The sequence below is a fragment of the Physeter macrocephalus genome, chromosome 12 (genome assembly GCF_002837175.3).
Source record: "Physeter macrocephalus isolate SW-GA chromosome 12, ASM283717v5, whole genome shotgun sequence".
In the NCBI taxonomy this organism is placed as follows: Eukaryota; Metazoa; Chordata; class Mammalia; order Artiodactyla; family Physeteridae; genus Physeter; species Physeter macrocephalus.
The window spans coordinates 77,049,576-77,074,242 of record NC_041225.1 but is presented as its reverse complement, the minus strand read 5'-3'; the positions used below and the strand labels follow the sequence as shown (position 1 = coordinate 77,074,242).

The window sequence follows — 24,667 nt, the reverse complement described above, 5'->3', positions numbered from 1 at the left end:
GCCCTACCCAGGTACGTGGGGAGTTTCTTGCCTTTTGGGAGGTCTGAGGTCTTCTGCCAGCGTTCAGTAGGTGTTCTGTAGGAGCTATTCCACATGTAGATGTATTTCTGATATATTTGTGGAGAGGAAGGTGATCTCCGCGTCTTACTCTTCTGCCATCTTGAAGCTCCTCCAGAAGGAGGCTCTTTATAAAGGGTGGTTTGGCTTGATCCTACTATAGTGTATGGGTTAGTACATGATCTGGGAATCTAACCATCCTTTATAAAATGGATTAAATAACATTTATTTTCTGGCAACTTGGTCTCTCTCTCTTGTTCTTCATAAAATGTCATTAGGAGAAAATGTGCATAGACCACAAGTAACTTATAATCTGTTATATGTACATAGTCCACAAGTAACATATAACCTACTTAAGTGGACTTTTTAAAAAGCAGCATTGGGAACCAGTGTCAACTTAATTTGTCTTTCAATTCCAGACATCATATAACAGGTTTTTTCCTCCTACCAGGCTGATTTTAACACCAACATTTCTGGGGTAAATGAACAAAAACGTATAAGCTGTGAGGATTTTGTGGACTTTTCTGATATTTACCACTCTAATGAAGAGTACTTCAGGAAACTAGAAGAGCTGAAGGCAGCCCACATGGAAACTATGGCAAAGTTAGAGAAAATGTACCAGAATAAATTAAATTTAAAGGAAGTGCAGCCAGCAATCACCATGGAAGAAGCTGCTAGTGTCTCTTCCAGGTAAGTTTGTACATAATGTTATTCGTGGACTGTAAAGTAAAATGTATACTTAAAAGTGCAGAACAAAATTATTTCAGAATATTTTCTCTCAAATATCCCTTTGTGCTTTTAATGATATACAGAGGTGAGATTTTATTCAGATTGTTTGATGGCTTATCGACCTATTAGGTGGCTTCTTGCCTTGAGGGTCATTCGGTGGCCCTTTGTTCTTTTCTCTCTGACCCACCATTCTTAGACATGTATCAGAATATTTAGTCTGGGCCATTTTCAAATGATGAATATTAAAATTTAACTTTAAAAGCCCTTTTTTTATAATATGTGGATTAATATGAGCTCAGTAAAGATATAGAACAGAAGGTTCAGAGCTAAGACATAGATCTGATTTAAGTTTTCAAAATAGTCATTTTTGCCATAAACTTGCTTCTTTTGAAACTTGAGTTGGTCAGCTCTGATTGTGCATCTCCTGTGTGCCAGACCTTGTCTGGGCACCGAGGAGTCAAAATCAAGATGCCCTCAAGGAGGTCAAAGACTATCTGAGATCCAAACACACAACATGGTGTAACAGAGTGTCATGGAGACAGAGGAAGAGCAGTTGATCATGTCATGGTGTCAGTGGAGGAATACAGGCACATCGAGTGTCGTATCTGAGTTCAGTCTTGAAGGAGAAATAGCTGAAGCAGATGTAGGAAGCAAGGAGTGCCCTTCTAGGCAGCAGGAACCATGTGTGCCACGGCATGGTGCCATGAGAAATCACTGTGTGTGTGAGCAACTTCCCATGATTGGATCTTTTTTTTCCTTGTGCTGGGTCTCCGTTGTGGCGCACAGGTTCTTCTTCGTGGCAGGTGTGCAAGCTTTTCTAGGTATGGCGCAAGGGTTCCAGAGCTCGCGAGCTCAGTAGTTGCGGTGCACGGGTTCCCTAGTTGCAGTGCGTAGGCTTAGTTGCCCCGAGGCATGTGGGGTCTTAGTTCCCCCACCAGGGATCAAACTCACATCCTCCTGTATTGGAAGGCAGATTCTTAACCACTGGACCACCAGGGAAGTCCCCTGTGATTGGATTTTTTTTTTTTTTTTTTTTGGCTGCGTTGGGTCTTCGTTGCTGCGCACGGGCTTTCTCTAGTTGCGGCGAGTGGGGGCTACTCTTCGTTGTGATGCGCAGCCTTCTCATTGCGGTGGCTTCTCTTGTTTCGGGGCACAGTCTCTAGATGCGCAGGCTTCAGTAGTTGTGGCTTGCGGGCTCTAGAGTGCAGGCTCAGTAGTTGTGGCGCACAGGCTTAGTTGCTCCGTGGCATGTGGGATCTTCCCAGACCAGGGCTCAAACCCGTGTCTCCTGCATTGGCAGGTGGATTCTTAACCACTGCGCCACCAGGGAAGCCCCCTGTGATTGGATCTCACTTAAGAATGGTGACGGGGTAGGGAGAGGCAAGAGGTGAAACTGGACAGGAAGGCAGGGGCTAGTCTTGAAGGGCTTTAAAATCCAGACTTTTCTTTTTTCAATTAATCAAATTTGGCGGGGGGGCTGCATTGGGTCTTCATTGCTGCGCACAGGCTTTCTCTAGTTGCAGCGAGCGAGCTTCAGTAGTTGTGGCTCATGGGCTTAGTTGTTCCGCGGCATATGGGATCTTTCCGGACCAGGGCTCAAATGTGATGCGCAGCCTTCTCATTGCGGTGGCTTCTCTTGTTTCGGAGCACAGTCTCTAGATGCGCAGGCTTCAGTAGTTGTGGCTTGCGGGCTCTAGAGTGCAGGCTCAGTAGTTGTGGCGCACAGGCTTAGTTGCTCCGTGGCATGTGGGATCTTCCCAGACCAGGGCTCAAACCCGTGTCTCCTGCATTGGCAGGTGGATTCTTAACCACTGCGCCACCAGGGAAGCCCCCTGTGATTGGATCTCACTTAAGAATGGTGACGGGGTAGGGAGAGGCAAGAGGTGAAACTGGACAGGAAGGCAGGGGCTAGTCTTGAAGGGCTTTAAAATCCAGACTTTTCTTTTTTCAATTAATCAAATTTGGCGGGGGGGCTGCATTGGGTCTTCATTGCTGCGCACAGGCTTTCTCTAGTTGCAGCGAGCAGGGGCTAGTCTTCGTTGCGGTGCACGGGCTTCTCATTGCAGTGGCTTCTCTTGTTGTGGAGCACAGGCTCTAGGGCATGTGGGCTTCAGTAGTTGTGGCACGTGGGCTCAGTAGTTGTGACTCATGGGCTCTAGAGCGCAGGCTCAGTAGTTGTGGCACACGAGCTTCAGTAGTTGTGGCTCACGGGCTTAGTTGTTCCGCGGCATATGGGATCTTTCCGGACCAGGGCTCAAACCCGTGTCCCCTGCATTGGCAGGCGGATTCTTAACCACTGTGCCACCAGGGAAGTCCCTATAATCTAGACTTTGTAACAATGACAAATCATGGGAAAGTTTCAGGAAGGAGAGTGATGTGATCAGATATGTGTTTTAAGATGGTGACTTTGGAAAATGTGTGGAGAATTCAATAGTGATTAGACCCAAGGAGGCTCTGCTGTCTTAGGTTCCTGCCCTGTAAAATGAGGGAGTAAAACTAGATCATTTATAGGCATCTCCCAGGCTCTGTTCTAAAAAAAAATTGATAATTTTCACAAGCCCTATCCAGCTCCTGTTTTCTAACTGATTTTGCCTTGATCTTAGAAATTATATAGTTCTTAATTTTTATATTTGGTCACATGCAGCTGAAAGAGTAACCTAATTATTCTTCTCATTTACTTAGGTCTGTATCAGAAAAGAGCTCTCATCATCCTGTTTCATTAATGACATCAATTTCAGAACCTGATTTAGGTCAGTCTTCCTCCTTGATTGTGTCTTCCTCTGAAGATGAGTTGCCCAACGGAGAAAAAGAGTATTCTGAGAAAAGCAGAATGATGACCTATGCTAAGGAGCTCATCAACAACATGTGGACAAACTTCTCTGTTGAAGATTATATTCAGGTTGAAGATGCTGACTTGCCAGCACTCAAAAAAAAAAAAAAGAAGCCAAAAGAATGGGTGCCAAAGATTACAGTACCTGAGCCTTTTCAAATGATGATTAGAGAGCAGAAGAAAAAAGAAGAGAATATGAAATCTAAATCAGATATTGAAACGGCACGCAAACTGCTCAAGAAACAAGAAGAAGAATCAGAGTGTAAGAAAAAATTCCGAGCCAACCCAGTTCCTGCGTTCGTCTTTCTCCCCCTTTATCATGATATAGTCAAGCAAAATGAAGAACGGAGGAGGTCTATGAAGGAGAAAAACAAAGAAGCTCTTTTGGCCACGCAAAAGCCATTTAAGTTTATTGCAAGGGAGGAACAGAAGCAAATTCGGGAAAAGCAGCTGAAAGACTTTTTTAAGTCTAAAAAGAAAACAAACCAATTTAAAGCCAGACCGATACCTCGATCTACTTATGGTTCAACTATCAATGACAAGTTAACAGAAGAAGAGCTCTATAGAAACATTAGGACGCAGCAAAGAACCCAAGACTTTTTACAGAATTCATCCCCTCTGCCTTGTAGTCCAGCTCGCAGAAGTTATGCTACAAGGAAGCCCAAGTGTCCTGAACAGGCTGAAAAGTCCAAGTGTAAACACAAGTTTAGGTGCCAGACTGCTGATTCTGAAGACGTTTCTGAGAGATATCAGAAACATCACTCAGAACAGAAGTGTCCAAAACTCCTGACAGTCTGTGAACCATCTGACCTTCATGCAGCCTCACATGCATCCACTAAAAGAGAGAATATCTTGGCAGATATTGAAGCAGATGAAGAAAATTTAAAAGAAACACGTTGGCCTTATCTGTCTCCAAGGCGCAGGTCACCAGTAAGAAGTACAAATGGAAAACCTGTGCCTTGTAGCTGCAACCCTCCCATGCCCACGGTGTCCTCCAGGGGAAGAGAACAAGCCACAAGGTGAATAACTGATACAGCACTGATTGACTCATGGTTGCTCCATTGATTTTGTATTGGGGAATTTGAAAATATGATGTTATTTTATCTGGTAACATATTTTACTATATAATATAGAACATTTTGCCAGAGGGTGTTTTTCTAAGAAATGAATGTATTTTCCATTTTATGAATCTTTGGGGCTAGAAAAGGTTACAGTCACCCTATTGATTTTCTAATTACAACTCAGATCCTTCTCAGAAGGTTGCCCCTTTTTTTCAACCGTTGAATTATCCCGTGTTAAGTCTTTGCTAAACAACATTCTCATTGGCTTAAAGTGAATTAAGCCTTAGTTTGTTGCCCTCAGGAGATCACTTGAGGAAAAGAAAATGTTGGAAGAAGAGAGAAATCGGATCCTAACTAAGCAGAAGCAAAGAATGAAAGAATTGCAGAAACTCTTGACAACCCGGGCTAAGGCTTATGACTCACATCAGAGTTTAGCTCAAATGTCTAAATCCAGAGTAAAATCTCTCAGGTATCATGAGAGAATCCTGACCCTCCAGATCATTGGTTTTCAAACTTTTTTTTTAATCGGTGGACCCCCAATATATGAACAAATTAAGAATAGTGTTTCAGTTTCTGGATTCAAGTTACTATCAGTTACTTATAGTTAACTTACACGCGCGTGCGCGCCCCCCCCCCCCCCCACAAACACACACTCTCTCATACTCACTCACTTCGTGGTGAGAACCAACATGTATACTGACTCCAGGACCATGAGGCCATGTTGATGAACAGAAACATATTGTGGCCATGGTTCACAGTTGTAATCTTACATCAGCATCTAAACTTTTTCTTATTATTTTTTATTGCACAGCGCAATATTGAGAAAAATCTTGATTCACACAGATAAAGCTCTTTTTAACAGCTTGCCATGTAATCTCAGAATATTCTTCAATAAACAGATATGTCAGAGAGCTTTGTTCTAAGGTCTGCATGAAAATTTGATAGCACAAATTAACACATTGATGTTAACATCAGTTATGTGGTGTGTCAGTTAACACGTGTGTTAAGGTTTAGTAGTATGTATTACATACTGCAATTCTGCAGTACAAAGTTTGAAAATCAGTGTTCCAGAGGAACATTTTTATGTTGCGACATAAAAATGTTCATGTTTAAGTAGTAAAATATCTCCCTCAAAGCTGGGTAAGTAATATGATTTATTAATTTTTAATCTGATTTATAAGTACCCCCAAATCTATATTTGCTTTTAATTATGAGTGTTCCTTTTTAAATGTATATTATGTATAATAATTATTATATTCCTTTGTAACAGATGTTATGTATACATTCCTTATAATGTGCATCAATGTAATTCATTGATAGAAGGAGATTGATTTGATGAACTTGAGCAAAATATTCGTTAGAAATATACTGGTTATCCTTAGAAAGTAAACGGGATTTTCCATAATGCTAAATTGTGTATAATTAAGCATAATTATCATTTTATGGTATAATTATTTTTTCTAATCCATGAAGTCTTATGATCTTGGTAGAATTACTGTATTTTACATAGAGAAAGTAGCATAATTTAATTTATTATAGGATCTGGTTCAATTAGTAAGTATACTTACTGTGAATTTATGTATTTTGGTTCCTGTTCCTCTCTATGGGGTATTCCCATACTCCCCATTTCTCCCCTGCCCTGCTCCCATTTAATTAACTGTGCCATCAACCTATAGGAGATATCATTTAGGGGAAAAAAGAAGAGCAAGGTCTTGTTTTCAGAAGAAATTCCTTAAAGAGAAGATACCAAAGTTGGACCAAACTTTTTTGGTTTATAAATACTTATAAATGAGATAAGGGGGCATTCATTTATCTCCTTAGGCCAGTTTGAAGCCACTGAATCCATTATGTTTTGAAGATTTCAGGAACCTCAAAGTACCCAGACTGTTCCCGGGATGTAAAATGTGTGCTCTCAGAACCTAGAATTTTTACTTTGCATTCCATAAAAATTTACCAGTCTAGAAAAGAAATTGTGATAAACTGTGCTCATGACTTAATTTCTGATTTGTCATCTACGCTAAATGTTATATGTGCAAGTTCTTGTTTCTTTTAAAAATTCCATTCCTTTTATTTGATTTTAGAAAGAGTGAAAAAGAAAGGATGAGAGAATACCGACAACAACTAGAAGAAAGAGAAGAAAAATTAAAAAACAGGCCGCTGCTATTTGAAAGAGTTGCTCAGGTTGTGTTTGTTGGAATTTGAGAGCTATTGTCAGCTTCTTTTCTTTTTTTTTTAACATCTCTATCTCCTAATTTTTATAGTCCATTTTTCTTGTGTGTTATATAATTTACTGAGACAGTATTATTTCTGTGACAGCTTCATCACATCAGTCAAGTAAGTAGTTTTGCTTAAACCTGAGCATTGAATCTTGATGAGGCTCATTAGCTTGATAAAGAACATGCTGCTACTCCAATCATTGTCAAAATAATAGTTTCACAACCTGTTTTTAATGGCTAGTCTTTTTTCAGTACCAACTTGGCCAAATATTAAGGTGAGTTTTGGAAGTCTTTGAAAAATTAAAAAATGAAACAAAATGGCTAATTGAATCAGATTTATTTCTGCCAGTTTTTTTTTTTTTTCAGTTTTCTTGGGATAAAATTGACATAGAGCAGGTATAAGTTTAAGGTATACAGCATAATGACATACATATATTAGGAAATGATTGCTACAATACGTTTAGTTAACATCTATCACCTCATATTGTTACCAAAAAAATTTCTTTTCCTTGTGATGAGAACTTTTAGGACCTACTCTCTTAGCAGCTTTTAAATATGCCACACAGCAGTGTTAGCTGTAGTCACCATGCTGTACGTCACACCCCCAGTACTTATTTATCTTATAACTGGAAGTTTGTACCTTTTGACACCTTCATCCAATTCCTCCAGTAACCACAAATCTGATCTCCTTTTCTATGAGTTGTGTGTGTGTGTATTTAGATTCCAGGCATAAATCAGATCATATAGTATTTGTCCTTCTCTGTCTGACTTACTTCCCTTAGCATAATGCCCTCAGGGTCCATCTGTATTGTCACAAATAGCAGGATTTCCTTTTTTTATGGCCGAATAATATTCCATTGTGTGTGTGTGTATATATATATATATATATATATATATATATATATACCACATTTTCTTTATCCATTCATCTTTTGACGGCCATTTGGGTTGTTGCCACGTCTTAACTATTGTCTATAATGCTGCAGTGAATTGACATAGTGATTTCATTTTCTTTAGATAAATACCTGAGAGTAGAATTGCTGGATTGTGTAGTAGTTCTATTTTTAAGTTTTTGAGGAACCTCTATACTGTTTTCCATAATGGCTGCACCCATTTACTTTCCCACGAACAGCACACAAGGGTTCCCTTTTCTCTACATCCTGACCCGCATTTGTTATGTCTTGTCTTTTTGAGACTAGCCATTGTAACAGGTATGAGGTGATATCTCACTGTGGTTTTGATTTCATTTCCCTAATGATTAGTGATGCTGAGCACCTTTTCATGTGCCTGTTGGTCATTTGAATATCCTCTTTGAAAAAATGTCTATTCAGATCTCTTGCCCATTTTAAAATTTGATTATTTGTTTTTTGCTAATGACTTGTATGAGTTCTTCATATATTTTGGATAGTAACCCCTTATCAGGTAGATGATTTGCAAATATTTTCTCCCATTCAGTAGGTTGCCTTTTCTTTTTTTGCCTTTTCATTTTGTTGATCAGTTTTTTTAAGTGAGTCTATAATTTTTAGTCTTATCTACAATTACCGAAAGGACTTCCTTTTTTAAAAAATTGAAGTATAGTTGATTTACAATGTGGTTTTAGTTTCTGGTATATAGCAAAGTGATTCAGTTAAATATGTATATGTGTGTGTATATGTATATTCTTTTTCAGATTCTTTTCCATTATAGGTTATTACAAGATATTGAATATAGTTCCCTGTGCTATACAGTAGGACCTTGTTGTTTATCTGTTTTATATAAAGTAGTGTGTATCTGTTAATCCCACTTCCTGATTTATCCCTCCTCCCCCAATTTGGTAACCATAAGTTTGTTTTCTATGTCTGTGAGAAGCACTTCCTTTTTATCAGAAAAAATACTTTGATCCTATGGACAATGAATTCTGATTTTACTAGATTTATACTCAGTTTTACAGTCTTTCCCTTAAGAGAGATTTGTCAATTTCAGATGATCTTCCCCTTTGTATCCATAAGGGAGGGGCTCCTATGGGCGACATGCTTTAACAATGGACAAAATCACTGGAGGTTATAGGTGCTGTGTTGTGAATTTCAAGCTGTTGCATTTGGAGCTTCCTGCCAGCAAGTGTCTGGGACAGATGAGTGTCCTTATAGGACCGCCGGTGTCAGTGACTCACTGAGGACAAAGGACATGTGTTATGGGTAAATCTACATATTACAGCCTCTCAAAGTTATGGGAACCCTTTACTGACTGATTTGGGTATAATTTTATATAATGCTTTTCATTTTAAGGGATGGGTTTTTTGTGTTTTTTTTCATATCTCAGTTTCAACTTTAGGGGAAAAAAGTTATCTTAAGCTGTTCTGTGTTACTCAGCATAAAGTGATTGACTTTCGCCTCAAAGTAGTTATCTCCAGCTCCCAACTGCAGGTTTTATGTCCACTTGTCTGGATGTATCTACCCAGGTTTCCCACAGGCGTCCTACATTCATCTTGCCCCAAACTAGATCTTCCTCTTTGAGTTCATGTTTCTGTTGGGCAGCAATTTAGATAACTGGGAACCTCTTTTCCTCTCCATTCAGTTGTCACTGAGAGACGTGACAAGTTCCTTTCTAAATAACTTTTGCATCTACCTTTCTCCATTTCTAATGTGAAATGCTAGGTGAAACCTTGGTTATTTCCTATCTGAGTTATAATGGTTTGACTGGTTTTCCTGCCTTGCATTCTGTCTTGGCAAAGCATTCTGTCTTCACTTTGCCATTCCCATTCCCTTGCCACCACGTTCACCCTGAGTAGGTAGTTAATAACCCCGATAACAGTGGCAATCATCCATTTCACTGATGCCATTCGTTCCCATTTTCATTGAATGGTATCAAGGGATCTTGACATTGACTTCTCCAAACAATGCTGCAAGGTGAGTATCCCTGTATTGCAGAGGAAGAAACTGAAGTTGAAAGAAAGTAAGTAACTCATAAGGTTTATAGTTAGTAAATAATGGAACTAGGATTGGAACCCAAGTCAGTCTGCTTCCAAACACTTAACATTAAGCTGTCCTACTTTCTCCTGGAAGAAAGTCCACGAGTCTTAGCATGGTGTACAGAATCCTCTCTTATCTGATCCCTGTTGACCTCTTTAGTTCATCAACCACTGCACGCCCCCAGTCCCCACTCTGTACACCCTTTACTTTCAGACCATACCAGACTATTAGTTTCAAACTTGAAATCTTTATTTATGCTGTTTCTCAACACCCTTAGAGCTTCTTCCTATCTTTCCTCTTACTCTTTCAAGGCTTAGTGTAAAATCGCTTCTTGCATTGTTTCCCCAGGTTGGGTTGTGTGCCATTTCCTCTATGTTTTTTTTTCTTTTTTTTAAAGTAAGTATTTTAGGGCTTCCCTGGTGGCGCAGTGGTTGCGCGTCCGCCTGCCGATGCAGGGGAACCGGGTTCGCGCCCCGGTCTGGGAGGATCCCACATGCCGCGGAGCGGCTGGGCCCGTGACCCATGGCCGCTGGGCCTGCGCGTCCGGAGCCTGTGCTCCGCAACGGGAGAGGCCACAACAGTGAGAGGCCCGCGTACCATAAATAAATAAATAAAGTAAGTAAGTATTTTGGTCTTTTTATTTATTTATTTTTGGCTGCGTTGGGTCTTTGTTGCTGTGCACGGGCTTTCTCTAGTTGTGGCAAGCAGGGGCGGCTCTTTGTTGCAGTGCACGGGCTCCTCATTGCGGTGGCTTCTCTTGTTGCAGAGCATGGGCTCTAGGCGCGCGAGCTCAGTAGTTGTGGCGCATGGACTTAGTGGATCCGCGGCATGTGGGATCTTGCCAGACCAGGGATTGAACCCGAGTCCCCTGCATTGGCAGGCAGATTCTTAACCACTGCGCCACCAGGGACCAGGGAAGTCCTCCTCTGTGTTCTTTTATTACCCTTTTGTGCATCTCTGTCTTTGCTTCTACATGTTGTGTGGAAATTATCTGTTCAATGCTCTCTTCTCTTTCACCTAGTTACTTGTTTTTTTTTTCGCTGTACGCGGGCCTCTCACTGCTGTGGCCTCTCCCTTTGCTGAGCACAGGCTCCGGACGCGCAGGCTCAGCAGCCATGGCTCACGGGCCCAGCCGCTCCGCGGCATGTGGGATCTTCCTGGAGCGGGGCACGAACCTGTGTCCCCTGCATCAGCAGGCAGACTGTCAACCACTGCGCCACCAGGGAAGCCCTCAGCTAGTTACTCTTAAAGGTGTTGGTCAAATCTTTGTATTCCTAGCACTTAGCACCTAAGACAATGTATGGCACAAAGGGGATGTTAAGAAACATTTGTTGAACCCAAACTGAACTGTTTCTTCCTGGGATTAGTCCAGGCTGAGAGCGCTACCCTGACAATACTAGTGGTGAGTCTCAGGATTAACAAGCAGTTTTACCATGCTGTGAATTCCCACTCTTTCTAAGCACCAGAGAAAATGTGGTAAAATAAGTGGTGTGTGTGAAATTAAAGCCATAAAGAAATGTTAAATATTGAAAACATAGGTTAGTTTCATAGCTGATATTTCTTCCACCACCTTTGGCCCACGTATGCTGTTGTCTCTCCCCATATACCCTCTACCTCCGTGAGTGCTTGTCACAAAATAAGTGTTCAGTTATTATTAAATAAAGGAATTACTATAAACTAAACTTAGGCTCATAAAAATTAAGTACTTTTTCTGCTTCAAATTAGGGCAGTGATTGTAGACAAACTTTCATCATTACTTATTATTTTGGTTTCCTCAAGAAACAAAGTTAATCTGTTTTTTTTGCAGTCTTAGATAGAAAAACAAAATAACCATACAGTTATTTTAACTACTTTTATTTCATAGTCTTTACAATTCTTTTGCATTGTGAAATTCAAGGGGGAAATGTTTGTTTCAATTAGGAACAATTACACACTATTCACCTTGATATAAAATATTAAAAGGTAATAAATTCTATATACAGGGTGACTGACAGTGACTCACCATTGTTTTGGTTTTGTTAACATAAATTAGAACTTCTTTTTTTCTTGCAGTGACTGTTGCTGCTAATTAACAGCTGTTATTTAGTAAATTCACTCACAACTTTATGCATTACCCATTTATAAGTGTTATTTGTGGTCTTGCTGCTGTTGAGTTATCCCCTAGCAGAGTAAGCCTGTGATCCAGGACAGAACAAACCATGTTTTCCTGTTTCTTGAAAATCACAGGATTTATTAACTGAATAGATGTTAAATTGGATTTTAAGCCAAATTCAGATGAAGGCTTACAAGCACTAACATTGATTAGTATCATTTAAATCTTTTATATTTCATTTGCTTAAAATTAGAATATATTTTTCTTAACACATTGGGTTACGTTTGGGGTTTCTTTATTCTGCTTTACAGTCTTTGGGGCATAGTTCTCATCTCACTTTGCTGTGCCTTTCAGTTCCCCAAATCTTGTCTGTTGGTGTTCATAGCCTCTGGTTGCATTTTTACCTCCTTTTCTAAAAATTATTATTATTCACAGTGGGTGCATTTTAGCAGCAGTTTGAGTGCTTCTTTTTTAGTTTTCTAGCATGTCAGGAAATGCACTGGTGATCGTTTTATCCATTGTAATCAGTCTTTGCCATTTTGGTTTCTCCCATGGAATACTAGACTCCATGGTCCTTCCTTATGCTGGAATCCCTGGGTTAGGAAAATATCTGACACTGATTTGCTGAAGTCAGGCTTTAGGCTACCTTCAAACTCCAGGATAACCGCTACCACTTAGAAAGCAGCATGGTGGAGTGGAGAAGACTCAGGAAAGGATTAAGAGACTTGGTTTTCCCTCTCACTATATCCCGTGACCTTAAGCAAACTGCTTAACCTCAGCAAGAGTGGAGGGAGTATCTTACTTATTTGTTAAATTTGGGGTGAGACTGGGTGCTCTTCCACGCCCTTTCCAGGATGGGATGCCATTGGTGCATTGGGGCTGGGCCTTTCCTTGGGACTTTGCTTTAGTTTGAGGTCCAGATGACAATTTTTGGCCCTATACTAGTTCATGTCCACTCATAGGAGATAAAATTGGACTAAAACCAAGGCACTAATGAGAACCCCAGTCATCTTATGTAAATCCTGTGGTCTCAGGAACTGTGACAACTGACTTGCTTTAGGTATGAGAGTGTCATCACAACTCCCACGGGTCCCAAAGCCAGGAAGTAACATTCTGGACAGTTGAACCCAGTTCTAAATTCATGTTTTTCTTGCTGTATCCCTTGCTTCCTCTACAGAATAAAGGTAACAACATTGATGATTTTATCATCTTTGGTGGATTAGAGATATGGCTTGTAAAGAGTAAAATTTACAGTAGACACATAAAGAACTCTCTGACAGCTATCACAGGAACTTATTTTCTTACTGATTTTTTTCAGATATCCTTGAACAGTCATGAAACAGTATAGAGTAAAGAATAATTATAGATCAAAACTCATGTGGCCATTACCCAGGTTAAAAGCATTAGAGCATTGCCAGTACCCCAGAAACCCTGTGTGCCCCTCCCAGATCAAAACCCTCTCACCTAGAGGTAGCCACCCTTCTAACTTTTGAGATAAGCATTTCCTTGTTTTTCTTTACAGTTTTACCACTGATGTACCTATCCCTAAACAACATAGTTTAGTTTTGCCTGTTTTTGGACTTTATGTAAATGAATCATACTACATATACTCTTCTGTGGTATGCTGCTTGTGAGATCCGTCTGTGTTGTGGCATATAGCTAGAGTTCATTTTCATTGCTGTATTTTAGTCTGTTATATGAATACGCCACAACTTATTTATCCATCCTACTGCTGATAGATATTTAGGTTGTTTCCAGTTTGGGGTTGTTACAAACAGTACTATTCTGAACATTTTGGTATGTCTCCTTAGGCAGATATGTAGGAGTTTCTCTGGGCATATACCTAGGAGTGGAATTGCTCGTCAGAGGGTATGCATATTTTTCAACCAACTGTGATTATTGAATTTAATTTTCACTGGAGCTTTTAACCCGTACATTTGTCATGGAAACTTAAAGTCTTTTGTTCTTATCTAAAAAGGTTTGTCTTTCCTATAGAAAAATGCAAGAATGGCAGCAGAAAAGCATTATTCTAACACCTTAAAAGCACTAGGAATATCTGATGAGTTTGTTTCAAAGAAAGGCCAAAGTGGAAAAATATTTGAGTACTTCAGCAATCAAGAGATGAAAAGTTTCACTGAAGATAGAGAAAGGTAACATATATAAGATGTCTGAATGGTTTACCTTTGAAAAAATTCTTACTTGCAGGAAAGCTAAAATTCTGTTCTATAATATTTTAAAAGGTCTTTTACCTAATGGAATACATGTGAACTATTGTAAAACATACTGACATTTTAACATGTTTGACACTTCAAAATATTACACGGTGATGAAGTATTTTGTTTTTAAAGTAAAATAATTTAAATTTCTGACATAAATAATGAAAATAATAACATGCTTTCAAATGAAGTTTGAGTCAATCAAGTTTTGAAATAAATTACTTCTCAGAAGAATATCTACTTTCCCAATTGGTACTTTTATAGACTTCCCTTGATAAATCGGAGCTTATACACTTGAGGAAGACTAACTGCAGGATGGCGTATATTACAGAGGGTTTGTTTACCTTTAAACCAAATAATTTTTCCTTTGAAAGACTGATAAATTTCTTCCTCTAGCTTTAATGAAGAAGAAAAAATAGAAGAAAGAGAGAATGGGGAAGAAAATTATCTTACTGATACCAACAGCCAAGATTCTTGCAAGGAAACAGGTAAAGCTGATGAAGAGAGTGGAGAAGAGAATTGTGTTGAAGAATAAAACTGAATCAGTCGGCAGGGTCTCCTCTGTTCCCCTGCTGTTGTTGGCAGCATTGGGTGTCAGAAGCCGCGCTTGTGTTAAGGACATCCATGGGAACCCGTCTGATACGTGCAGGTCTCTTGAGCAAAGTCCTCGTGTAGCCTAAAAAGGCCGAATCCAGCTGATGGGTCATTTGGTCAGTTAGAGTCAGGCTTTGCCCATTCAGTTTTTAAAATCACTGCATATGGTCTGTTTGCAACTTTGATCTTACTTCTATTTTTAAAAAGTGTTTGAGAATCACAGCTGTCACAAACTGATTAGGTATAAAAATATACATAATTTTATCATTTTGGGTGGAAAAAATTGCTTAGCATTGAGAGCAGAGGGGAGTATTGGCCTTTGGTTTGAAAAAAAGTTCTGGAAAGCATGAATCAATAAATATTTTTAAATTATACTACTTGCTCCTTCTTTTTCTCTGCAGTACATCTCACAAAATGAATCCTCAAACTTATTTTACTAGGTATTTTAAATTTCTTATCTGAGCCATTTTTAAAAAGTAATAAAACAGGAAAAAATAGATAACTTGCACATTTACATTCATTTATGCACTGAGAGTTACTGGGTTTTTTTTTTGAAAAATCCAAGTCTATTGTTTCATATGCCCTTAGGGAGCTGCCATTAAGCTAAATACTGGAGGATGTCAGAATATAGAGGCCAACGAATAAAAGTCAAGAGTTTTCAAATGTAAAAAGAAAAAAGAAAAAGAAGAAAAGTTGTTATTTGGGTAAGTTTAACATCAAATTGAGTGTGGATAAATATACACCTGAAGGCTTCTAAAGGTTTGATGGGACTGGACTGCTAAAGAAACTCCAAGCCTGGTCTGCAACACTTAAAGCAACACCAGACCTGCTGCACCAGTCAGAAGCCAGTTGTGAAAGGTATGCAGAACCCAGGGAGGGCACATGCTTCAAAGTCCGTTTTATTATTTATTTATTTAGGCCACGCTGTGCAGCATGCAGGATCTTAGTTCCCCGACCAGGGATTGAACTCATGCCCCCTGCATTGGGAGGGTAGAGTCCTAACCATTGGACCGCCAGGGAAGTCCCAAAGCCCATTTTTAAATGGAGAAAAATTAATCTCCAAGTGGCAATTCCAAGGCCAAAGAGAGAGTTACTGTTAAATTAGCCACACCATCATCCCTTTTTCTCTTTTATCCCTACTTTTACTTCAATTTATTTTTGATACATAAATTATTAGAAAAGTTCTTATACTGGTTTTTTTAACCCTGTGTATTAAGACAGGTGGAAATAATTATAGCATCTGAGTTTTAACCTTAATTGGAATTAAATATCTCCCCTGTTTTATATATGATGAAATTGTGTATAATAACTTGTTCAAGGCAAGTCTCCAGAGTAATTCAGATTTGACCCTTTAATATGGGACCCAGTTGTGCTCAACTTTTTACACATTATTGCAGACACACTTGTCTTTCTGTGCATGATGTTAATTTGATTATATGAATCTATCATTTTGCTCTTTGAGCAAATTTTTGTTTTAAAAATTCAAACCAGTCATAAAGATGTGATTGGGTAAGACTTCTTTTTTCCTAAAAACAATAAACCTCCTTTAAAAACGATGAACTAGGGGCTTCCCTGGTGGCGCATTGGTTGAGAATCTGCCTGCCAATGCAGCAGACACGGGTTCGAGCCCTGGTCTGGGAAGATCCCACATGCCGCGGAGCAACTGGGCCCGTGAGCCACAATAACTGAGCCTGCGTGTCTGGAGCCTGTGCTCCGCAACAAGAGAGGCCGCGATAGGGAGAGGCCCGCGCACCGCGATGAAGAGTGACCTCCGCTTACCACAACTGGAGAAAGCCCTCGCACAGAAACGAAGACCCAACACAGCCATAAATAAATAAATAAATAAATAAATAAATTTAAAACAGGATGGGAAACAGGAGAAAAGCATCAAGTAGGATTTATCAGAAATGAAACCTGGTAATAAAAGTTTAAAAAAAAAAACCAAAAAACGATGAACTAATAAAGGTGTATATAATAGCAGTGTTTTCCAACTGGCAATTTATGCCTTAAATTTAAAAATGAGGTGATTTTTCTCAATTAAGAGCAAATGTTCAATCATAAACTCCTTTCCTAAGTTTGTGTTAAACTGTTTGTCACTATCATTAGATTGTAAACTCCTTGAGAGTTGGCACCACTTAAAAATTCATCTTTCTATTCCTTAATATTTTGCACAGGATTGTACATACAGTAGGTATTTAATAAAGACTTGGATGAGTAAGTAGATGAATATGGTTTTTAATTTTACTTATAATTACTTCAAAATGAGTACACATGGATTAAAAACATTTCCCTTCCAATTTATTGAGAACCTGTGAAACACAATCCACAAATTGTAACGTTCAAAACGTAACTTGCTTCCTAAGGATTTACTCCCCATTCTGTTTCTTCTCAGTTTCATGGGCAGTGTGTGGGACTTGCTTTCAGTACCAATCTTCAGTTTTCTTTAAAAATGGGAATAGTACCCATCTTGGGTGGCTGTAGGAAGGACTGGTGTAATCGTATATGGAAAGGCTCTTTGTAAACTAGGGTATTCAAGTGATAGTGTCAGAGGACAGGATATTACTCAAGAAACTTTTAACTTTAAACATTCTTTTATTTCAGTGAGATATGAAATGATTTAACTATTATTTTGTTAGAAATAATATTTGAACTACTTATTTACTACTTATATTACTACTAATTTATTATTTTTAAAATTATAGTCGATTTACAATATTATATTCATTTCAGGTATACAATGTAATGATTCAATATTTTTATAGATTATACTCCATTTAAAGTTATTACAAAATAATGGCTATATTTCCCTGTGCTATACGGTATATCCTTGTTGCTTATTTATTTATTTATTTAATAAATTTATTTATTTATTTATGTTTGGCTCTGTTGGGTCTTCATTGCCGTACACGGGCTTTCTCTAGTTGCGGCGAGCGGGGGTCACTCTTTGTTGCCGTGCGCAGGCTTCTTATTGTGGTGGCTTCTCTTGTTGTGGAGCATGGGCTCTAGGTACGTGGGCTTCAGTAGTTGTGATGTGCGGGCTCAGTAGTTGTGGCTTGTGGGCTCTAGAGCGCAGGCTCAGTAGTTGTGGTGCACGGGCTTAGTTGCTTTGCGGCATGTGGGATCTTCCAGGACCAGGGCTCTAACCCGTGTCCCCTGCATTGGCAGGCGGATTCTTAACCACTGCGCCACCAGGGAGGTCCCTCCAATTCTTTTTTATTTCTCACATTTTCCTCATTTTAAGACATTATTTGTTGTATTTACTCACTCTAGTCTTCATTTTTGAGATGACTTTTTCTTTCTGATCTTTCCTGGGTTTTTTACTCCTCTTTTAAAATCTTTTTTCAAATCACTTTATTTCAGAGTTTTTCACACTGTAATTTACATTTCCCCTTACAGTTTTTATCATTTTCTTTTAGCTAGTTCTGAAGTATTATGATAGCTATAGTTTTCTTTCCTTTTGTGGGTATGTTTTTCTGATATGGTTTCACTGTCTAAACAGATATTATTCTTCTCTGGTTCTCCTATTTAAAAAACAAAACAAAATGAAACAAGCAAGAAAAACACTTTGAATCAGATTCAATTGTGATCCTTTTTCTTTGCTCATATTTTAAGTGGAATGAGTTGTACTGTACTCCTACAAAGGAGAAGCAGCCCAGGACAGATTTTCTAGATTCTGTCAAGAACTTTGCAGGGTCTAGGATTTTACTATATTTATAAGTTAACAAGTTAGCATGCCACAGTTTCATGGATGTTGACAAAAGACATGAGACTCCTATATCAAAGACAAAGGACTTTGTTACTAATGGTAAAAGCAGTAGTTGAAGTGTCAGCATGCTCTTCATTTGTGCTGGCTCCCTATTTCCCCCAAGTTCCTTGGGGGAGATGCAGAGGGACCCCCATGGATGCCTTCACACCCAGTGGGCTATGTTATAGGAGGGAAACACTGAGCTTGGGGGAGTCCCCACTTTCATAGTATTTGGGAACAAGACTGTAATTTGGGGTGGAGGTGGGGAAGACATTACTTCACCCCTCAAGGTTGCTTGCTGCAAACAAAACCCTGAGAAAATGGCCCAGGTAAAGAGTGGTCAGTACGTTGCCTTCTGGCCTACCTAGCAAGAATGTGCATGGACTCGACTCTTAGGGCCTGGGTCAGATGGCCTCCCCCAACAGCTTTCAACTCTGTTGTTTGTATGATGTGATTTTTTAAAAATATGGGCTTGAACTTTCTGAGATTTTCTATGTTGCTCACCCACCACCTTTTTTCTGGATCTCCTATTTCCTTTGCCTCTGCTATCCCTACTCATAGAAGTTTCTCCTCAATGTGGGACTTTTTTTTTTTAATATTTATTTATTTATTTTTATTTTTTGGCCGTGTCTTAGTTGTGGTACGTGGGATCTTCATTGCATCACGCGGGATCTTTCATTGCGGCATGCAGGCTTCTCTCTAGTTGTGGTGTGTGGGTTTTCTCTCTCTAGTTGTGGTGCGCAGGCTCTGGAGTGCGTGGGCTGTATAGTTTGCTGCACACAGACTCTCTAGTTGAGGCGTGTGGCTCAGTAGTCGTGGCGCGTGGGCTTAGTTGCCCCATAGCATGTGGGATCTTAGTTCCTGGACCAGGAATCGAACCTGCATTCCCCTGCATTGGAAGGCGGATTCTTTACCACTGGACCACCAGGGAAGGTGGGACTTTTTTGGGAGGAGGGTGCTTTGGTCATTTCAGGACCCCCAGACCACTTCAGCATTATCAGACCTTTCTGTAGTCTCATCATACTCAACTGCATATTGGAGCCTGCAGAGTCTGTCTTGATTTCTGCTACTGATCTCAGAACAGCCTGCTCAATTGTCAATTCTCAGAACACCTGATGGTAGTTTTAGGGTTCTCGGATTCCCAGGGCCTTCAAAATTGCCTTTGGCTTCTGTACTTCCTTTCATATTCTTCCTGACACCACGAGGGTCTTGTTTTCTCATTTTGGAATCTGTGGCTCTTTATATGGCCTGATTTTATTATAGATGTTAGCTGAGGGTTTTGAGTTTTGTTCTTGTCATTAAATGGGAGGATACAGGATGATTCAAACACTAGACTGCTACCACTACCATCTTCCCAGAAAATTCTCAAGCCTTAGTTTTCCTGTGTACTTTTTGAACTGTTTGAATTTTTTTTTTACCGTATTATTTAGAAAAATAATTTAAAAGAAAATATTGGACTAGGAGTAAAGATTTTACTCCCCTTCTACCACCGAAATGAAATGAAATAAAAAGATGGTGGTGATAAATGCAGCTGATACAGAAAATAAAGGGCGATGAGGGAAAGCTTGTGCTGCTAATTTAAAGGACCTTGTTAGAAAAGGTGACCTTCAAAACCCTGAAAGGGTGAGGGTGGGCCCTGTGGATATCAAGGGGGAAGGGCTACAGGCAGAGAAGAGCCAGTGCTGAGTTCTCGGGCGGGAGCGTGCTCAGATGTTTGAGGAACAGCAAGGAGGCCAGCGTGGCTGGAACAGAGAGAAGAGGAGGAAAAGACACAGGAATGAGGTCAGAAAGACATGGCGGGGGGGAGGTGGGTACAGAGAAGGAGAGGATCTTGGAGGCCATTATAAGGATTTTGGCTTCTTTGACTGAGATGGGGAGCCACTGGGGGTTTTGAGAAAGGTGACGTGATCTGACATCACTTAGTGTCTTTCTGCAGCTGGGTGAGAATGGTCTGTAAATGGCAAGGGCAAAAACAGGCAGGTCACTTCAGAGACTTTTTAAATTACCCATATTGCAAATACAGATGTGTCTAATTTCAAAGCCAGTTCTCCTACCACTTTACCTTATGCACTGAAGTGGTCATAAGGGTGATTAACTTCTAATGTATGGGTAGTTATTTTTTCCCCAAAACTGCTATATTGCAAATGAGCCATGAAAATATACTTTAAAAACATCATCTTAAGACCCACTCACTACAGTTTTGCATATGTAGTATCTTAAGTTCTTTTTATTTTTCCATTAGAAGCTATTCCCCCAAGAGAAGAAAAACTGACTAGCTTTAGTAATATAATAGCATTGAGAAATTCAAACCAGCACTTATGACTCAGTCCATTAGGGACTGAAAGCAGCAGTGGGGCAATTTTGTAAAGGTTCTTCTTTATTGATCTTATAATTAAAAAATAACCATTGGGTTGCAGACATGATCTTGAAATAAAGTAATATTTTTCCAAGAAAAGGATGTGGTAGAGACTGCCAGTTGTTTGACCAGTAACTATTTTTCCTTTCTTCCTTCCTGCTTTTGCTGGAGGTGGCAATATACCCAGCTGAAAACAAAAACAAAAACCTGTATTTCCCAATTTCCTTGCAGCTAGGAGGTCACGTGATACCATCCTGGCCAGAGAGAAGTAAGTGGGGTTTTCAGGAAAGGTCTTTAGAAGGGAAAGATTTGACTGGCTTGGCCTTTTGGTCTTTGCCTTTTCTCTTTTCCTCCTTCATCCTTCCTGGAACTTGAATGTGATGGTTAGATTCACAGCATTCATCTTATAATCATGAGAGAAAGGCCAAGAAAAATCTGAGAAACTTTGGCCCTCACACCTTTAAGCCACAGAAATAATACTAGAAACTGCCAACCTCCAGACTCAGTGTTCTCTTGTTTAAGCCTCAGCCATTTGAGTTTTTATTAAATGTAGGAAAACACAGTTTCTAATTCAAGAGATCTATGCAACCCATCATTAAACATACTTTGGAAAGAAGTAACATTTCTGAATTTTCACAGACTACATGTGCCTGTTATGCTAAACATGTACACTGAGGTCTATCTTTTACTTGTCTTTGAAGAATGCTCACTTTTTCCAAGAAGAAAAAATTCCTTGTATTTATCTATGAGGAAGGAAATGCAAGCTAGGAAATTAACATTCTAAAGAAAAACAACAGTGGAGCTCTACTCAAACAAATAACAATATTTCTGTTCATCTTGAATTATTAATAAAAAGAAGCATGGTACATTTTATTATGAAAATAAGTGATATTGTGGCATCATAATCATGTTCAGATGGATAGGGTGTGGTACAGTATCCTTTTGCCAACCTTAAAAGTTATGTTCCTGAAAACCATGCCAAGAGAACATGTGGCTGACGAACTGAAACACTTCATGACGAATGTGGAGGCAGGAACAAAAATATGGCAGGAGGAAGCCGAAAAAAGTACATTAAAAAAAAATTTATTTATTTATTTTATTTTTGGCTGCGTTGGGTCTTCGTTGCAGTGTGCAGGCTTCTCCTTGTGGTGGCTTCTCTTGTTGCCGAGCATGGACTCTAGAGCGCAGGCTCAGTAGTTGTGGCGCACAGGCTTAGTTGCTCCGTGGCATGTGGGATCTTCCCGGACCAAGGATCGAACCCGTGTCCCCTGCATTGGCAGGCAGATTCTTAACCACTGTGCCACCAGGGAAGCTCAAAAAAGTACATTTTTTAAAATGTTCACTAATATAAAACAGCCTGTAACAGAGAAGAACAAACCTGACTTCCTATTGGACCTATTCCTTTAGTTCTAAACCTGGTGCTCTGTTGCCTGTGCTTAGTCATGCTGGCTCTGCACCTTTGTAAAAGAATGTTGCCTATAGCTGGAAATGATAGCCCATTCTCAAGGCTCTGACCTTTAAAGGTATAACACTTTTTCAATCATTTCAAAATAAAAAGTTGCAGAACAGAGAATAACATTTGTCTTGTTGGAGGTTTATAGGAACATTGTGACCAGGCTACATGGACAGCTGCAAGAACAAAGGATTCCGGCACTAAGAAGTTTACAACAAACAGCCACACCCCCTCCCCTTCTAGTATAAAAGGTGCATGAATTCTAAGTCAGGTAAGATGGTTCTTTGGGACACTAGTCCACCATCTTCTTGGTCTGCTGTCTTTCCAAATAAGGGCACTATTCCTTGCCCCAGCACCTCATCTCTTGGTTTATTGGCCTGTTGTGGGGTGAGCAGTATGAGTTTGGACTCAGTAACAAGCTCACTAAATAAAGGTCATAGCAATGACATTATGGACATACATATACATAATTAATAATGAGTGCCATACAATTCATTTTCTTTGTTATTCCTTACCAAGAAATTTTCAGAACTTGTTTGTCTCTCATTGTTTTAATGAGATCTTGTAAATTTGTTTTACTCTTATGGGAGTGAAGAGAAATTGCATTTTGCCTCAGTTTTTCTTTCTCTCACAAAGAGACTCTGAACCAGTATTTCCTTGTTAGTTCTTCTGTGCTCCGCTGTTAGTTCTACCTCTCTCCAACTTCCCCAGTTTCTTATCTCAGAAAAGCTGGGTGGCTGGACTAGCTCAGAAGGCTGTCTGACCTGCCATCACTTCTGGAACCATTAGTAAAGTATGAATTTTAAGAAAAGGGGAAAGGAGGAGAGTTTAAAAGCAGCAAATAAAAATAAGAATCTTTCATTTGTATAACTGTAGTTTTTAAAGTATTTCACATTATATCATTGGAATCTCACATCCAACCTGTGAGGCAGGTAGAGTGTCCTTTCCATTTTGCAGAGGAGGAAATTAAATAGCCCAGGCTATATCATGAAAATAGTTAATGACAAAGCCTGGACCAGAGTCCTCTGCTTGTTCACCTGCCCTACGCTACACTCTAAGGAACATTACCTTAGAAATGGAAGATCAATTCAAGCTCTTAAGATGACTCAGAAACAAGCAAAACAATAGGGTTTTTTTTTTTCAATTAAAGCACGATTGGGTTTTGTTTGTTGGATGGTTTTTGTTTTTGTCTTTGTTCTTTTCCTTTTTTTTTTTGGTTCTTAGACTAGATCCCAGTAACGGTGTACAGGAACTTTTGTGTTCAAAAGCTTCAGAATCTATAAACTTAAACAATACCCCAAATGTAATGTAAAATATAACTAAGAAACATGTTACAGTCCTGATATGAAAACTATCAAGAGAAACTAATGAAAAACTTTTGCCTTATTTTAAAAGGATCCTTTTTGTCCATGATAAACACTCTCTATGATGTAAAAGGGTCTAAATTTTTAAAAACAGCTTTGTGTGTATTCTTCCAGAAATGTTATGTTTGTATATAAATATTCTATAGTACATGTATTACAGATATTCTATAATGTATACACTCTATGCTACATGTAATCTACATGTCTATATCCTGTAAATGGCATCACAGATTTCATACATACCTGCTATCTTCTGCATCATTCTCAGAGATGTCACCTCTTAGCAGAAAACCTGTCCTTCCCCAGACCTCTTGGACTTTAGATCTTTGCCTTCCTCATCCCCAGGGACCTATTCTCTTCTACCTCATCCAGGCACTTTAAAATCATTCCTTTGAACCCCATATTCTGACTACAATGGCTGCTGCCTTCTCCCTTAGTTGCTACTTCTCTTTTCTGTTAACAACTTTCCAGATGTTGTTGAGCTCTAGATTCATCTGCTCTTATTTCTTCTCTTGCTTTCTTTGTTCTTGTGGCTTTATTCTTGTTTTATTCCTTTACTGACATTTTGGTGGAGTTTCAGGAGGGTTTATGTGGTCAGAGCATTCCTCCTTTCACAATATTTTCTCTTCTGGGTATTTTTCTGGTTTTCTGCCTTCTTTGCCAGCAAATTCTATTCCCTTTGCCCTCTAAGGGCTCCTCAGGGCTCCATCCCTGATCCTCTTCTTTTATCTCCACAGGTGATGCCATCCTTTCCCTACAGCATCTACAGCTGAAAACTCTCAAATCCAGTACTGATGAACCTAGTGGCAGGGCAGGAATAAAGACGCAGACGTAGAGAACAGACTTCAGGGCACGGGGTGGGGCAGGGTGGGGGGGAAGCTGGGACGAAGTGAGAGAGTGGCATGGACATATATACACTACCAAATGTAAAATAGATAGCTAGTGGCAAGCAGCTGCATAGCACAGGGAGATCAGCTCGGTGCTTGTGACCACCTAGAGGGGTGGG

General features: G+C 39.5%; 1 protein-coding gene across 4 annotated transcripts in view; it reads left to right on the top strand.

Annotated features, from left to right (window-relative positions):
- Positions 1 to 24,504, top strand: part of FAM161A (FAM161 centrosomal protein A) — a 38,497-nt gene extending 13,993 nt beyond the window's left edge. The window contains exons 2-8 of one of the 4 annotated variants that reach the window (XR_003682383.2): positions 509 to 747; positions 3,469 to 4,635; positions 6,759 to 6,858; positions 13,929 to 14,083; positions 14,546 to 14,637; positions 15,332 to 15,447; positions 24,399 to 24,504. Coding sequence is in view for 3 of the 4 variants with exons in the window: in XM_024133601.2 (XP_023989369.1) it covers positions 509 to 747; positions 3,469 to 4,635; positions 4,979 to 5,146; positions 6,759 to 6,858; positions 13,929 to 14,083; positions 14,546 to 14,684 (1,968 nt within the window). In the remaining variant the exon portion in view is untranslated. Of the gene's footprint in view, positions 1 to 508; positions 748 to 3,468; positions 4,636 to 4,978; positions 5,147 to 6,758; positions 6,859 to 13,928; positions 14,084 to 14,545; positions 15,118 to 15,331; positions 15,893 to 24,398 lie in introns of those variants that run through there. The other 3 variants (XM_024133599.3, XM_024133601.2, XM_024133598.2) reach the window with 3 other exon arrangements.
- Positions 24,505 to 24,667: the final 163 nt, after the last annotated feature.